The sequence below is a fragment of the Impatiens glandulifera genome, chromosome 2 (genome assembly GCF_907164915.1).
Source record: "Impatiens glandulifera chromosome 2, dImpGla2.1, whole genome shotgun sequence".
Lineage (NCBI taxonomy): Eukaryota > Viridiplantae > Streptophyta > Magnoliopsida > Ericales > Balsaminaceae > Impatiens > Impatiens glandulifera.
This window is the reverse complement of record NC_061863.1, coordinates 46,405,146-46,422,704: the sequence shown is the minus strand read 5'-3', so window position 1 is coordinate 46,422,704 and position 17,559 is coordinate 46,405,146. Positions and strand designations below refer to the sequence as shown.

At 33.5% G+C, this 17,559-nt stretch overlaps 3 protein-coding genes across 4 annotated transcripts; 2 read left to right on the top strand and 1 right to left on the bottom strand.

The window, feature by feature from the left end:
• The first annotated feature begins 5,644 nt into the window (after nt 1–5,644).
• On the top strand, nt 5,645–10,293 carry LOC124925883. Its single transcript, XM_047466004.1, has 9 exons — nt 5,645–8,166; nt 8,253–8,467; nt 8,560–8,631; nt 8,873–9,025; nt 9,103–9,266; nt 9,349–9,496; nt 9,591–9,713; nt 9,788–9,875; nt 9,968–10,293. The coding sequence occupies exons 1-9, from the start codon at nt 6,120–6,122 to the stop codon at nt 10,162–10,164; spliced, it is 3,207 nt and encodes a 1,068-aa protein (XP_047321960.1). The 5' UTR covers nt 5,645–6,119; the 3' UTR covers nt 10,165–10,293.
• Nucleotides 10,294–11,494: 1,201 nt separating this feature from the next.
• Nucleotides 11,495–13,893, top strand: LOC124927296. 2 transcript variants are annotated; one of them, XM_047467688.1, is made up of 9 exons: nt 11,495–11,719; nt 11,807–11,864; nt 11,936–12,044; nt 12,103–12,205; nt 12,292–12,343; nt 12,429–12,575; nt 12,658–12,754; nt 12,823–12,949; nt 13,013–13,893. In XM_047467688.1, the coding sequence occupies exons 1-9, from the start codon at nt 11,520–11,522 to the stop codon at nt 13,479–13,481; spliced, it is 1,362 nt and encodes a 453-aa protein (XP_047323644.1). In that variant the 5' UTR covers nt 11,495–11,519; the 3' UTR covers nt 13,482–13,893. The 2 variants fall into 2 exon arrangements, with proteins under 2 accessions (XP_047323644.1, XP_047323645.1); XM_047467689.1 differs by having other exon boundaries at nt 11,650–11,719; nt 11,941–12,044.
• LOC124927294 (WD repeat-containing protein 76) lies at nt 13,464–16,383 on the bottom strand. Its single transcript, XM_047467687.1, has 5 exons — nt 16,212–16,383; nt 15,561–16,125; nt 14,546–14,952; nt 14,173–14,271; nt 13,464–13,820 (listed from the first exon to the last, which is right to left on the bottom strand). The coding sequence occupies exons 1-5, from the start codon at nt 16,340–16,342 to the stop codon at nt 13,610–13,612; spliced, it is 1,413 nt and encodes a 470-aa protein (XP_047323643.1). The 5' UTR covers nt 16,343–16,383; the 3' UTR covers nt 13,464–13,609.
• Nucleotides 16,384–17,559: the final 1,176 nt, after the last annotated feature.

Below are 17,559 nucleotides of genomic sequence, written 5' to 3'. Positions count from 1 at the left end.
AACAAGGCCTTATAATTAAATAGCTCCTTGTGAATCATATGCCAAAGGCGGTTATATGGAATATATTCAAGCATCTTATTCCGCATATTCAATCCATTTAAAAAATATTAATAATTAGCAAGCATATTTGATAATGCTCATTTATTCTATTTCTCATATTATATATATACATGATTGTTCGGAAGGTAAGAAAGTGATAAACAATAAAGAGTGAAAAAAAATAGATGAAGAGACTTTAATTATCAATGAAAAATGTACAGCAAATGAAAAAGACTACAACTATTGAAAACGTAAACACCTAACTTAAATAAGCGTAAGTGTAGAATAATTGTGATGTAACGGAAATTAATATAAACCATAAACAATTAATTATTGATATTAATTCTTATACTAAAGGAAAATCGTTAGAAATCTCCACATTGCTTTAGTATCATCCAACAAAAAGAGTCTCAGGGCTACTTCCAACTGTCAACATTTAGCAAGTCCAAACAATGAGTGAATTTTTTAAGTGGGACCGACTTCGTAAAATGTCAGCAGAATTATGATGAGTGTTGATCTTCTTCAACTTGATTCTCCTCTCAGTACGAAGAAAAAATGATAACGAACATTAATATGTTTGGTTCTGTCATGATGCACTTGATCTTTGCCAAACATATAGCACTTAATCTATAACAAAAAATAATTGCCTGATCATGATGGATACTAAGGTCACTAATTAATCATTTCAACCATATACCCTCCTTGGTTGCTTTAGTTAGCGCCATATACTCAGCCTCGGTAGTGGACAATGTCATAATCGACTGTAATGTTACCTTCCAACTAACCACAGATCGAGTCACCAAGGGTGTAAACATAATCAGTCATTGATCTTCTACCATCGATATCTGCAGCATAATCTGAGTCTGAATAACCAGTTACGAGACACTGGTTATTACTCTCATAAATGAGACCAACATCTGATGTGCCTCTCAAATAGCGAAATATTTGCTTTATCGCTTGTCAGTGTTCCTTATCAGGTCGAGACATAAACCTGCTAACAACACTAACTGAATACGCAATATCAGGTCTAGTGCATACCATGTCATACATTAAATTACTCACCGCACTAGTATACGGTACATAAGACATGTATAACTTCTTAGTTTCAGACTGGGATGCGAATGCAGACAAATAATCAGTAACAATTGTAGGAGTATTTAGAGCATTTGTTGTACTCATCCCAAAACGAGACAACATATTCAAAATATATAACTCTTCTGTGAAAGAAATGGCTTATTTTGAACTCGATCTCTTACTATTTCCATGCCCATAATTTTTGTGCTCCACCTAGATCTTTCATATTAAACTCAGAACTGAGAAGGTCTGTCAGCTTTTGAATCTCCGACATTATCTTGGCTGCGATTAACATGTCGTCTACATACAGGAGTAAATAAATCAAAGAACCATCACCGATTTTGTTGTGATAGACATAACAATCATATGCACTCCTATTATAACCATGTTCAATCATGAAATTGTCGAACCGCTTATATCACTATTAAAGAGACCGTTTAAGTCCATACAAAGACTTTTTCATACTACAAACATATGTTTAATTTATAATCATTGATAAATTTCAAGAATTGGTAAGAAATAATGTATTATTTAATTAATGGATTGACAATCTAATATGATACATATTTATTGTTATTTTTCTAGAACTAATTTTTTTAATAACAAAGTAATTATGATAAATAGCACAAAATCTTAAACTACATAAATTACTTAAATAAAGTAATTAAGAACATGTCTATTTTACATAAGTGATAATTTTAATTCACAAAGAGAAATAAAATAAAATTTATTTGGCTCTCAGTTCCTCAATTTGTAAATTATATTTTTATTCAAGCTAATAATTATTTATTTCTACACAAATATATAATTCATGAGTGCACGAAATCACTTCAGTAAATAATTAATGTTTTATATAAATAATAGTGTTTTATATAGCACTTGATTTCCAAGTTGTTTTCTTTATCTATAAATTTTACTAATTTTATGTTGTGGTTTGTCTATTAACTATTTTCTGTATTTCAGTAAAATATTAAATAATGTTAGAGAAATGATTAGGTAAGGGAATTTGGTGAGGAAATGACTTAGCATAATCTTGTTCGTTGAAAAAATTAAATAATTTCTCTCTTTTCTCTCTTTTCTCTTATTTTTACATTTTTCAACTAATGAAGGTGATGCTAAGTCATTCCCGCACCAAATTCTCTTATTAAATTCCCTCTCTCTATCACTCTTCATAATGTTATGTTTGGTTTGTTATTAATTATTTTTTGTATTTCAGTAAATATAGTATATTATGTAATAAAAATAACCTGAAACAAACAAGTCCTTGAATGAAAATGTGTGGCCCGCTGCGAGTCTGAGTGTGTCCTGTCGGTCTTATCGATATTATTGTTGTCACTGACGTGGCATTTATTCCTTTTTATCTTCTTCTGTCTTCTCTCTTTCCCTTAAATTGCATGTGTTTCGGTAAGAAAAATTCAGACAACTCAGTCATTTATTTATGACTAGTTTGATTTGGTTTTTAATTGAGAACAAGTACAAATTGTGTAATAAGTTTTAGGCCTGATTCGGTTTGGGTTTTTTAAAATAACTCAAACAAAATTAAATTTTTAATTAATCATTTCTTAACAATTACATCACTCATTTCATTAACCAAAATACTAATGACTTGTTTTATTTGGGTTTTAAAAAAATCCAACAAAAATTAATTTTCTAATCGATCACTTCTAAACAATCACATCACTCATTTATTAACCAAAATACTAAAATACCATTTATTTTAAATTATTATTTTTTATTTTATTTATATATATCAAGTTTTTTTTTTTAAATAATCATCCTCTATTCAAAATCATCACCAATCATTATTTTTTTCTCCTTTTAGGTTTTAAAAAAAATCTCAATCCGGACAATGCCTAAAATACCTTTTATTTTAAATTATTATTTTTTATTTTATTTATATATATTAATACTTTAAAAAAAAACCAATCATTAACTCCTCAAAATCATCGATAATTATTATTTTTTTCTCCCTTTAGAATTTAAAAAAACTCAAATCCGAACAAGGATGAAGGAATTGATCTAAAATTGGAATGTTCAATAGGGAATGTAGGAGGTTTGAAAATTTAGAATCTAAACATTTTTCAACAAAGATACTCTATTCCCATGAAATGTGATAATATTTATGTTCTTTTAAGTAAACGGGGTTGAATGTATCTATATAGATAGTTAACCAAGCCCATCTTGCACGTATTCATATGCTCTGTTACTAATAGACTAGTTTCTCTTTTATAAATTTATAAAATATTTCAATTTCAAAATTATACAATTTTACATAAATATAATCAAAAATTTTGTCTATTTTAATTTTCACTACGTAAAAAAATATCAGTTCGAAATACTAATTTCATAAATTCAATATATATAAATTATTGACATTTTAATTTCTTAAATTAAAAAAACAAATGTCAATTCGATAGGTTAACTTCGTAAATTAAAAAAAAATGGTTCAACTCGTTAATCGTTTTGTAAATGATAAAATAATAAAATATTTTGTTTGAAAAATATAACAAAATATTGAAATTGCAATTCCAAACTAAAAAAATGGTGGAATTAAGAAGAATAAAACTACGTTTGATTAAATTTCATTGAAATTTTAATTCAAATTCAAAATTTTAATTGTAAATGATTTATCAAACATAAAATTGAAATTAGACACACAATTCTTTCAATTTCATAGTTATCCAATACACCTATCATATTTTTTTTTTGGTTTATCAAAAAATATCTCATCAACCATATTTTCATCAATAATCTTCATTAAAAATATACAAAAATACACTATTATTTAAATATTTTATAATTTTATTGTACTATTATTTAAGAGAAATTAAGTAATAATCTTTTTAAAAACTAGTTTTTCACTTTTTACACAAAACAAGATTATTTTTATAAAAAATCAAAATTTATCCCTAAATAACCAACATAAAAGCTAGAATTTGTTAAAGTTTTTTCTTACCCTAACATATATTGTTTTTTTGAAAAGTGTGAATAGAGGCAGATTATGGATTGTTTGGATTCGGCCTTTTAAAAAATCTTAATTATTTAAAAATGATTTTAAGAATGTAAAAATTTTGTTAGTAAAAATTATTTAAAATGTATTAATATATAATAAATTAAAATAATAATATTTTAATATTTTAATTAATAAATTAAATAATTTAATAAATTAATAAATATAAGAATACATTGACACAATCAAATAATAAATCAATTCGTTAAAATTATGCCATTGATTGTGCCATTGAGGGCAAAAATGTAATGATGTCAGCGGAATTATCACATTCATTCAAAATTGAGTTAGGAGAATGTGACCGAATGTTTGAACTAATTTGAATTCAACGTATTCAGTATTAAGATAAAAATATAATTTTTTGTATTATTTAATTTATTAATTAAAATATTAAAATATTAAAATATTTTATTTTAAAATAATTATTTTTAATTTTATTATTATATATTAATATTTTTTAAGTCATTTCATTTTAAAAAAATTTCCACTTTTTTAAATTATCACCTATGATTATTTTTTTAAATAACCAGTTTTTGAAAAATTTCAATCCAAACCACACCTTAAAAGATTTGATAGGGAGTTATGCCTTCTGTTATTCCTAATGGGTTATTTAAACAATTTAGGATTATTTAAAAATTTATGATTTATGGTGATTTTAAAAAAGTTAATTATTTTTTGGGTAAAAGAACTCATTAATATTTTATTAATAAATTAAATAACATCATAGATAAAATGTTAAATGAAATTATGTTTAATTATGTCATAATTATTTAAGTAACAACCGAATTCCTTAGTTTTCTTAAAATGTTTTTTTCATTGGTAATTTTCTTTTACTTTTATGAAATGAAATTTTTGGACATAGCCAGCTAAAAGAATAATGAAATTATCATATCTTGTTTTAAGCAATATCACTTATATATAATAGTATTTAAAAACAATCAATCTCTGAATCTAAATGATGATTTTCATTACTACAAGTGGCTAGTCCATGATTAAAGTCTGGAGTTTCTATTTCAGGTTTACAAAGAGAATCATTTACTCTATACTTTATAGCTTTGAGAGATTAATTTGTGGACCTTTCTTAGTAGGCAGCGGCCCATAGCACATGGGCTCAAATAAATTGTAAAAGTTACAAGTCACATGGGGTGGGCTCAAAAAGATATTTAAAAATTTATCTCATCTTTTCAAAATCTTCATTTATATTCACTAATGTTGGAAACCTTGATTCCAGGAACATGAACCCATAAACCCTCACAAAACTTACTTTTGTCTAACTAATGATTAAATTATCTTGTTTTAATCTAAAGTAAATAAAAATAACATATATCAACAACATCCTTACACTTTGATGCTTTGCATGAAGCCCACGTGCCCTCCTTAGAATAAATATCAAAATAATTAGGAATAATAATTCTTCATATAAATAAATAAATAAATTAATGAGAATAATTTTAATATTCTTTTTTTTATTTAAATTACTCTTCCCATGCTGAAGGATACAAAATTTAAGAATAAATACAACCTCGTTTGCCGCGACAAGTGACACTTCTTCTTCGGTTCTTCCCCTCTCTCTCTTCCTCCAATGGCGGTCGGTCATAAGCAAAGATTTGCAGAGAAAAAAGAACCCAACAATCCACAAAAACAAAGGGTGTAATCCAATAATAAAGATCGAATAAACCCGGCTGGAATCATCATCATCATCATCTTTCAGCTGGCCATCTGTCATTTATCTTCACCTTTGCTGACCCAATCAATCCCTTTTATCAATCTACACACGGCCGCTTAATCCGGTACATTCCCATTTCTATTTTGCTCTCATCTATTCATGATTGACAACTGTTAAGAACGGTGCAAGTTTTTACTTGAATCTCTCTCTTTTGGCTTTGTATAGATTCGTGTCTTTGGGGGATTGATTGATTGATTGTTTGTTTAGCTGAAATACGAATTAAACCCTAGATTTGTTTTCGTTTGTTTCCTCTTTAATATGTATTGATTTATGAAATTAGATATGGCTTTCGATCCCAATTCTGTGCCTTTAGATTTGCATCAATTGAATATAGTAAGACCAACGATAATGCCTGAGGAGACTAGAAATACTCCCGTTACTGCATCAGGAAGAAACATTGAAGGTGGTGGTGGTTATTATGTGAACACCTCTCCCGTTTATTATTCTCCAACAATATCTGATCCGGGTTTTGTTGGTTTGGGTTATGGTCTTCAACAATATCCTCGCATACCATCCATTGTTCCTGCAAATGGGTGCAGTCGAAATGCCACCAGTGAGGACGACTGTGGTGGTGGAGGTGGTGGTGGTGGTGAGGATTCAGTTTCCTTTTCTGGGCGGAAAGTGAAATTCTTGTGTAGTTTTGGTGGGAAGGTTCTCCCTAGGCCGAGCGATGGAATGCTGAGATATGTGGGTGGTCAGACCAGGATCGTTAGTGTAAGGAGAGATGTGAATTTAAGTGAACTTATTCAGAAGATGGCTGATACTTATGGACAAAGTAGTGTGGTTGTCAAGTATCAGCTGCCTGATGAGGATCTAGATGCGCTGGTTTCTGTTTCATGTCCAGATGATCTCGAGAACATGATGGACGAGTATGAGAAGTTGGTTGAGAAATCGATAGATGGGTCGGCGAAGCTGAGAGTGTTCTTGTTCTCGCCTTCTGATCTTGATTTGGCTGGAATGGTACATTTTGGAGAATTGCAAGATAATAGTGGGCACAAGTATGTTGAAGCGGTTAATGGAATTTCTGTTATTTCCAGAAAGGAGAGTAGTTTAGCTACTGTTTCTTCCACCCAACATTCTGATATGTGTGCCACCGAGGTTAGCCCTGCAATTCCCCCGGTTTCTCTCGAATCTGCTCCAAGAATTGCATTGCCCACTCAACAACAGGTGGTTAACTTTCAACCATCCCCGACTTATTTACAAGCGTACCCTGATCTACATACCAGTTACGTACAAATAGCTCCCAAGTGTTTCCAAACTCAAATCCTCGGAAATGTAGCACAGTACAATGAAAATCTTGCTTCTGCTCCTGCTCCTGCTTCTGTAGCACAATACATGACAATGAGTCCTGCTTGTTTCAGTGCGAAGCCAAATATGGTTCAGTCGTTTTTGCCACCCAAGCATTACCCCGATCAAGGTTTCAATGCTTATCCTTCGAATGTTCCTGCAACGGTTGAGTTGCCTACAGTTGTTGCCCCTCAAGGATGGGTACCTGAGAGAATCCCTAGTTTTAAGAATAATTGCTATATGTGTGAAAAAGTGCTGCCTCATGCCCATTCCGAGCCATTGGGACATGGCTGCAAGGAAAGTCCTACGAACGTGGGCCCAGTCTATCACACCGTTCAATCAGAGGATGTTATGTGGGGACATGTCAAGAACAAGCCACTGGCTGTTTCTGCTGCTAGTCCGCATGGGGAAGGCCTCATTGACCAACCAAGGGGTTTTGGTCTTACAGATCGTGAATTCAAGCCTCTTCTAGGCGAAGCAGGACAGTTTCCATATGGTGCTGCTGTTTCAGGCACAGCTAAGCCTGACTACTTGATTTACAGACCAGTTAACAGCGACATTCGTCAAACTGAAGATCCGTTGTTTCCTAAAGAAGAAGATATTACAGAAACTTATAATGCCATTAGAGAATTGGGTGGAAGAATGGAAAACATCAGAGTATGCCCGTCTGAAGTTACTGTTAATAAAGACGAGCAAAAATTATCTCCCGAGAGTTTCTTGCAATCTTCCACCACAAGTGAGATATTCTGGAATAACTTCTACCAACCGGAATCCACTAAGCAGCAAACTCCGCAGGACACTGTTCCTGGATTGTATCAACAATCAAATTTGGAACAGGATTCTAACCATAATACTAAATTTTCGCCTCTGGTTGAGCAAACAATGGATCCTTTAGAACAGTTTAAAGGTGCTGATGGGGATACCTCCTCCAATTCTCTTTTTAGCAACCAGGATCCTTGGAATATGTGTTACGATACTCATTTCCCACCGCCTAAACCTAGTAACGTCGTTTATATAAGGAACGAACAAGGTCTGTCTTTACCTTCTCCAAGTTTTCTAATAAAAAAATTCCCTTGATTAAATATTGAATATCTCTTCTTGTTTTCGGGTTAAAAGGATCAGCTGGGGAACAACAGATCAAGCAAGAACTTCAGGCCGTCGCTGAAGGTGTAGCTGCTTCTGTTCTTCAGGCATCAACAATTATCCATAGGAATCCTTCAAACCTTGATATAACCAGTCAAGGTGCAGTTGATCTTCTTATAGATCCATATCAAGACGAAAAGGTTCACAACAGTGGCCTAGTAGAAATACATCACAAGGGAAATTCTGAGGTCTTCTCTATAATATAACATTTTTGTCTTTCTCTATAATATATATATAAGGTTTATTCTGTTTACCTACTCCTGAGATTGAATTTATTTAGGAGAAGAAAGAAAAACTTGCGGAAAGGGTTAATTGTGGATTCCCTGTGTCTGATGGCATTGGTCGCTTGCAGGTATGAAAAGTGACGATCCCTTTCTAAATCTTAGAGCTTGTTTGATGTATGGTTATTTGAAAAAAGAAATCTTAGATGGCAGAAAAAGTAGATTAAATATCCTTTGTATTTAAAATGTTATAAATAATAAAGTAAGAGAATTTTTTCGTCGATGATTTGATTAAATCTGCATAAGCTATCATCAAACAAGGGCCTTAATTCTGTTTGTAATTTGACATTAAACCAACTATTGTTATGGCAGATAATAAAGAACAGTGATCTTGAGGAGCTTAAAGAATTGGGTTCTGGAACATTTGGTACAGTCTATCATGGAAAGTGGAGAGGTACAGATGTTGCAATTAAACGGATTAACGAAAGGTGCTTTGCAGGAAAAGCTTCGGAAGAACAACGAATGGTATGCTTATATAATATGATATTATTCCTAAAATAAGAAGTGAAAAGTTAGCACTCATTTAACTTATATTGTGTTAGAGAGATGATTTCTGGAACGAGGCGATCAAACTTGCTGATTTGCACCATCCGAATGTAGTGGCTTTCTATGGTGTTGTCCTTGACGGGCCTGGAGGTTCTGTGGCAACAGTGACGGAGTATATGGTGAACGGTTCACTTAGAAATGCTCTACCCAAGAATGAAAAGTAGTAAATACTTCCATTTTCTGTCTTTTCCTTCTCTTTTGGTATTGTCTTTATTCAGGAGGTATCCACTGAATCTTGGCAGGACTCTGGACAGGCGCAAGCGACTACTGATTGCTATGGATGTGGCTTTTGGAATGGAATACTTGCATGGAAAAAACATAGTGCATTTTGATTTGAAAAGTGACAACTTGCTTGTTAATCTACGTGATCCTTATCGCCCAATATGCAAGGTTGGTTAGTAAATAGTGTTTTTCCTATTCAAATTTCAAACTGAACCATATCGATTTGCTTTCATCTTTTTCTAACATGGCTTGGTTAAAACAGGTTGGTGATCTTGGACTATCAAAGGTGAAGTGTCAGACACTAATATCAGGTGGGGTACGAGGAACACTACCTTGGATGGCTCCTGAGCTTATGAATGGGAGCAGTAATCTTGTTTCTGAAAAGGTTTTGTTTTGTTAATATATTTTTTTTAAAATCTTCTCTAGTCTGTCAGACAAAATCTGATGATGTTCATTCAGGTTGATGTGTTCTCGTTTGCCATTGTGATGTGGGAGCTCCTAACTGGGGAAGAACCATACGCAGACTTGCATTATGGAGCTATTATTGGTATATTCTTGCATCTTTCTATTTGTCCTTTTGGTACTGCTCTTTCACTTCAAAATGACCTAAAATACATATGTTTTCGGTTGGATTATTAGGAGGAATTTTGAGCAACACATTGCGACCGGCTGTGCCAGAATCGTGTGACTTGGAGTGGCGGTGGCTGATGGAGAGGTGCTGGTCGGCCGAGCCATCTGAGAGGCCGAGCTTTACTGACATTGCTAATGAGCTGCGGTCCATGAACCCTAAGGGGGCTAATCCTGCTAAACCACAAAATCAGGCACCTCTGCTATAAAAGTTATAAACTGAATCTCCTCCAACACATAATACTCCATTTTCTCATGTTTTTGTTACATACCACTTGTAAACAGGGGAATAATTTGTATCAAATGAATAGTAAGGAATGAGATTTCTTTTTAATTTAGATTTTTTTTGGCCTAATGGAGGAGAAGATTTAAAAAACAACAAAAAGACTTAATAGGAAGAAGTAAAGAGCTTGTAAACAATAATTTTGAGTAGTTTCTTCATAGTCCATTCTTTTTTTATAACAAAACATCATGATAGAAACAATAACATTCATGTTGCTTTTCCGAGATCAACATGAGTTATCAAGAACACCTTAAGTTCAATGAATGGCAGACCAGGCTGAATGAGTCTTGTTTTTTGAAGAAGAAAATAATGATTTTGAAATTGATTAAACAAAGGGATCAGGTTTAAAAGACGTGGGGGGAGTGTGATGACATATGCCACCAAACAGCCATGAGCCAGCTATGACATTTCCTCTGTCTCTTCCATACTCAGTCCTGCCGTCCCAACAACTTCCTTTCACGGTTCATGTCCATAAGAACAAGACCAACAACAGAGGATATTGAATCAAAGATGAGACCTGCTTCAATGTGCGGATGTTTTGATGACTTGTTCTTCTTCTTAGGGGGACGTTCAAGGAGATGGAACAACTACTTTCTATTGTTACAGCAGCAGCAGGAACAAGAGGAGGTGACTATTAATCATGTTTATCATAACAAATTAGTAAAGAAGAAACAGTTCTTCGAGCTGTCATGGAAGAAGAAGCAGATGATTCTAACAAAGTTTCAGTACAGTCCCGAGAGTTATGCCATGAATTTTGATGATGGAAAAGGAGAAGATCAATGAGGATCATCATCATGCATATGCTTACTACAAACAATCTTCTTTTTGTTTCTCTTATTCATTCATTGTTCAATATGATTATTTTCTAGTTTTCAAGCACAACGCTCTAACCTGTAAATATCTATTATCATCTTCATCAATGTTTCAAGCCTTAAAAAGACATTATTATTAGGTCAAGTTAAACTTATATATATTACTTTGATCCCTCTTCTAGCCAGTAGACTCATGAGGTTCTGATTTTGAGCCCACATCTAGTGTTGGTAAGATAGTTAAGTGTGTTTGTAGGCTATCTGCTAAACCCGCGTAGATTATCACACTCCGGGAGAATGCTATCTGCTAAACCCGCGTGGATTATCACACTCCATGTCTGTGAAATCCAACATAGTTAAGTGTTTGAATGCTATCTGCTTAACCCGCTGTGAATTATCACATTCAAAGCGAAAATATGCTATAAATAGACTTAATTGAAACGAAAGAGGCCTTATTTTAGAGTTCAGGACAATGGCGTTGGTGCCGCCGCCAAGTCTCGCCGCCGGGAACTCTTATCCAGTAACAGCAACATATCGGAAGACGAAGAACCTACCGGCCGTTCATTCCTTCTTCCTTCTCCGTGGTATGACGGCTAGAAAAAACACGTCCATTGCAGTAACCCATTCATCTTGCATTCGTGCTGTCTCTCCTCTCCCACATAAATCACTCAGGTCTCTCTCTATCTCTCTCTTATCTATGCTCATAAAAAAGAGCTTGATTGTGTTCCTAACGTCTTCCCGGCGGTCTAATGCTTGTAGATATGCCGTGCTTGGAGCAGGGTTTGCTGGGTTATCTGTAGTATGGCATTTGCTCGAGGTACACAACATTTCCACATCTTCATTTTCCTTTCTTTATCGAACAATTTCAAAACTTTCTAGGATTTGCAGCACAGCCCTAAGGAGATGAATGTTAGCATCGATATTTTCGATGAGTTTGGCGTTGGTGGAGGCGCTTCTGGTTCATCTGGAGGACTCCTTCATCCATATTCCCCAAAAGGTTGTTTAGTTTTTCTCAATTTCTACATTTAGGGTTGAACTTACTCTATTCTATTCAGTAAAGCTTCTTTGGCGGGGAGCTGAGTGCTGGAGAGAAAGTTTAAGGCTTTTAGGCATTGCAGAAGAAGCAGCAGCAGCTAATGGATGTTTAATCAAGAGAAGGTATATAATGGAGTTTCTTCTTTACTCTGTTTCAAGTCTCAACTGATCATACATTGAATAAAGAGTTTCTTGTTTTTGAATTTCAGAGGCATTCTTAGGCCAGCACTCAGTTTGAAGCATTTGAATATCTTGAAGGATGTAAGTTCATTTCAGACCTTCCAACTGAAACCCATCAAAAAACTGTTTGTTTAATCGCATGTATCTTGTGTTTCAATGTTACTAGAATGCTCAAAACTCCCTTCCCAGCTGCAGAATAGAACAGATTGATCAAGATGACACAAGAAAGCCTGTTCCTGGGTTACTTGTACCCTTGAACTTGTCATTTTTCATGCCTGAAGCAATCAGTATTAACCCTCAGCTCTATCTCCAGGTTTAAACCAAATAAACCCTAGCTTACATAACCCTAAACCCTAGCTTTATATATCAAAAGTTAATACATATTCTTCCTGCAGTCCCTTTTTCAAGCATGCGAAACCGAGGCAAATCGGTTTCATGGAAGAGAGTTACGTTTGCACAGAAAGTCTATTAATGACCTCCTTGAACTAGAAGGTAAAAGCTAAACCCTAAAATAGCATTGTTTGGTCTTTTTAAACCCTAATGTAGATTTGTTTTTGCAGGGGAATTTGATGATGTGATTGTTTGTCTAGGGGCTAGAGCAACGATTCTTCCCCAACTTATTGGAAAGCTTCCTCTAAGAACTTGTAGAGGTGTCATAGCTCACCTACAGCTGCCTCAAGATATTCGGTAATGACTCAATTTGTAAGAGATTTCATAGAAATGTATTACGAAAACTGTTACTGTTATTAGGGAGGATTTTCTGGAAGACAGTCCATCAATACTGTCAGATGCATGGCTAGCTATTAAGGGGAAACGTGATCTTCATCTGGGATCGACGTGGGAATGGAATTCAAACAATTATTCTAATCACGTTTCAATGGAAGAAACTTCAAAAGCTCTTGAAGAACTTCTACCAAAGGCGTCTGGAGTTTATCCAGGCATTAATAGCTGGACACTTGCCAAAGCTTATGCTGGTCTAAGGGCAATGCCGCCACTTACTGTTAACGGGTCGTTGCCACTTTTGGGAAGCATTGACCACATTATAGGTGACAACCGTAAATGTAAATTCTGGCTATTTGGTGGGCTTGGTGCTAGGGGCTTGTTTTATCATGCTTGGCTTGGAAAACTGTTGGCACAAGCTGTGCTCTTTTCTAATGAAGATTTATTACCTTCTGAACTGACTACTTGGAAGAAGAAGAATAAAGTAGAAAGACAATAGCAATAATTAATTTCTACTTCAGTTTTGACAGTCTTTACATTAATGACAAATCCAATAGCAACAAACATTTTAAGCTATCTAGAAACAGAGTTCTATGTGAAAAAGCAAGTCAAATGTACCAAGTATTATTATGGTGTCCAAATATAGATTTGACCACCACTGGTCGCTCCGGCAAGCATTCCAACATGGTAGGGGTGGATATCGAAACGACATGTAATTGCAGACAAATGAGGGCTTTGTAAAGTTGTTTCTGTTCTTTTCTGTTCAGTGGAAATGACATCTACTCCTCTTCTCATATTGCCAACGAAGAGGCTTGAGTCATCCCAACTCCATATTGCTCTGTGTTATGCAAATAAAGAAAACACAGTCAATCAGTTCTTTTTCTTTTATTAACTTTCTATTTGATGCTTCATTGTAATATTTTTACCAATATGCCCAATTTGCTATTTTGTTGGGATAATATGGGTTAATGGAGTAAAGGGTGACATGTTTGGGATACTTTAAATAAACATTTGGAAACACTATTGTGATCTTGTTAAAAATGTATGTGACTAATGTTCTGTTTTCAAATTTGATTTCATCTGGATTCACAACCAGATAGTAACTGAAACAGATTGAATAACAAGTATAAGAATCAAGTATGTGGATAAAACTCCAAAATATGTGAGGGGTGATGGAGACCAAAACGTACCTGAAAGGAGAAATCCATCTTCCTGTATGATTGTAGTGGCTTATCATTGTTATATTCTCGAAAGTAGCACCAGTTGACAAGCCAATCTTGTTATCGTAACTGCAATGTGTCGAGCACTAGTATAAACAGTCCATTCATTGAGAATATCTATTGCTAACGGAACACTATAGTACCTAGAAATCTAACTTAATTCTATGTTCTAATTCTGAGGACTTTAACCAATTTAAGGTAATTTAAGGTAATTGGTTGAAATAAAACCAACACTATAGTAACCTAGAAATCTAACACTCCCATGAAAACATGAACAATTTAAGGTAATTGGTTGAAATAAAACCAACACAATTATCATTAAAATAAAGCAATAAATAATAACCTTATTGTTGCAAGAGACCCCCCTGAGGGTGAAAAATAGGCAGAATTTACAGCCTTTTCATGTAGAACTTCTCGTATACACCGTGGCTTGTCTTTATTCATTTTTCTCAAATCCCAAATGCAGGCAGTGCCGTCACTTGAACTTGTTGCCATGACATTGGCATTTGCTGGGTTGAAATCGATGGTATTAATTCTGGATTCATGCAAAGCCCATGAATTTGAAGACTTTCCTGCATTATTATCCCATACATTTACAACTCCTTTCCCCTCACCAAAATACAAGGACTTCTGATTATTTGGTTGTTGACCAAGAGAAAATATTGCGTCATCACTGGAATACAGGAGATCAAAAACCTCCTTTTCAACGTCCATCAGTCGTACACATCCATCATAGCCGCTGCTGAACACCTGGATATGTAAATTGAAAACAACATTGTTTAAAAAGTGTCTAATTTTATAACCTCTTGTTACAATATAGTACTTAAAAAGTAGACTTATTACAACCGATTAAAGATCATAACAATTTTAGTAACTTCTTGAGCAATCAAATTAGCTGGTATATATATATTCCAGCTTAAGGGAAACATTTCTTTGCAATCCTAAGGATCATTTCAATTTTCTATTTCACCATCCATACACTAAACATGGCTTCAACTTTAAACATACCCACATCAATGTTGATTTTAATGAGTCTCAATCGCAATGAGCTATCCTCCCTAGCTTTAAATGATTCTGAAATCATACATGTGCATTGGGAGATCATCTCAAACACAAGGAAAATGATTTGTTTCCAAATTAACCAACACAGGTATAGTATATAACTTTCTTCAATCATTTTTTACATATCAAGTCATATCTATTCATCCCAAATGAGACTAATTAAAATCGACATTGATGTGGCTATGTCTAAGGTTGAAACCATGCATCAATCAATACCAGACTAGACACTCAGGATCAATGTTGAACAAACGATAATGGTTCTAACTGCATTTATCTGAAAGTGATCAAGTGAGTACCTTTGCTTGGGAAAAAGATTGAACAGCAATCCCCGAAACAGGCGCAGAATGTGGACGGAACAGATAAATTCCATCTCCCTTCTTATCAGAATCAATATCCCAAAAACAAACATTTCCTAAATTATTCCCTGCAACAATCATTTTCATGTCTATTGAGGGTAAGAATTTCATAGATAAGATTCTATTTGGCAACACTCTAGCAATATTTTCCGGCTTCAACTTTAGTAAATCTAAATCAATCATCTTCGAGACTTCTAACTTCTCATCAAAACAAGATTCACAGTTAGAAGAAGCAGACAAAATCTTTTCAGAGAGTTCAACATCATAGTCATCGCTACTGTACGCATCTCTCATGCTAATGGGTCCCAAATTTGGAGGAAACGGTTTAGAAAAAGGTTTTGAATTTATGGATTTCCTTGGGGTTTCAACAAAATCATCTTTGAGCCCATTGATTGTAGCGGCATCTGGGGGCTGTCCTCTGACACGAAGAGATCGCCGGATGATTGTTGACGTTTCGCTTCTTGGTTTCTTCGTCGGACTGACTTTGTATCTTTTACTCTGTGTTCTGGTATATAATTATATTAGTGTATTAGTGAGGAGAAAAGGTGATACTTTATTTGAAATCTTGAAGAGAAATGGATATAGAGATACCTTTCACGCTTAACGGCGGTAGAAATTTCTTGAAGTTTGGAATGGATCTTGAGAGAAGTAAGCATTTCGTCATTTCGTTTGATGTTTTCAAGTCTTCGACGTTCGTACTCTGTTATGTTCTGAGCCGCCATTAGAGAGGAGGAATTCAAGCAATCGTACAGATAGATAGGGCGAAGAAGATGAAGATGAAGATGAAGAGTGCGAGATTTTGCCGCCTTTTACTTTTAAGGAGACGACTAGAAAAGCCGACAAATGAAATTGGCGGGAAGATAAATGCTAGTGCCACGTGGTGCAATTGATGCCGTAGAATGGATTGTAATAACTAATCAGTTTTATTAATTCAAAATAAAAATACTAGTAATGAGCTTAGAAATGGGCTTTGCACTCAAAACTCAAATGTATACTTTTTCTGGCCTACTTAAATTTAATAATAATTGGGAGTATTGATTAAGGTTGTCAAAATCTCCAGTTACTTTTAAAATCTTACGATTTTACGATTTTATATTAGGCTAACGAGTCTGATTTTAAGTAAACTCTTAAATAGGTAAACTCTTACGATTTTAAATTTACGATAATAAAATTTTACGATTTTACGAGTTTATAAATAATTTTGATTTTACGAGTCTATACGATTTTACTTTAAAAAATAAATTTATATTTAAAAATTTAAAAATAAAGTTATTATTTATTTAAATAAATAAATTAATATAATTAATTTTGTAGGTATAATTTTTGATAGTATAATTTTTGATAGTGTTATTTATTTATTATTATTTTTTAATTAATTTTATATTAAAATATCTTTCTTTTTTTTTTTAATTTCCTTTAAGTATAAAATACTTAATTATATATATAAATAATAATAATATATAACTATTATTTTTTCAAATTAAACTCTTACGATTTTATGTAAACTCTAGATTTTACGAGTTTACTACTGGATAACGATTCTACGTAAACTCTCGATTTTGAGAGCCTTGATTTCGACACTTTAAGAATTGTCACCTCACATGTCAAGAAAAAAGGGAAAATTAACTATTTGAAAACAATAATAAAAATATAAGTAAATATATATAATGGAGTAACTGATTTGATGATTTGATGGAGAAGACTACGATATCACATTCATGACTTACCTTGAGAATGGGGATAAAACATGACAAAAAAACTAAAAAAATATAACTCTTTATTAATATTTAAATATTGTATTCTTTCCAGAAATAAAAAAATGCACCTGTTTGTGTAGGGGCAAAAGATTAAACTTGGGAAAAAATAAAATCTATATTGTTATGTTAAATGATGTTACTTTCTTCAATTTCACAATGAAAATGTCAGGCCACAAACCCTA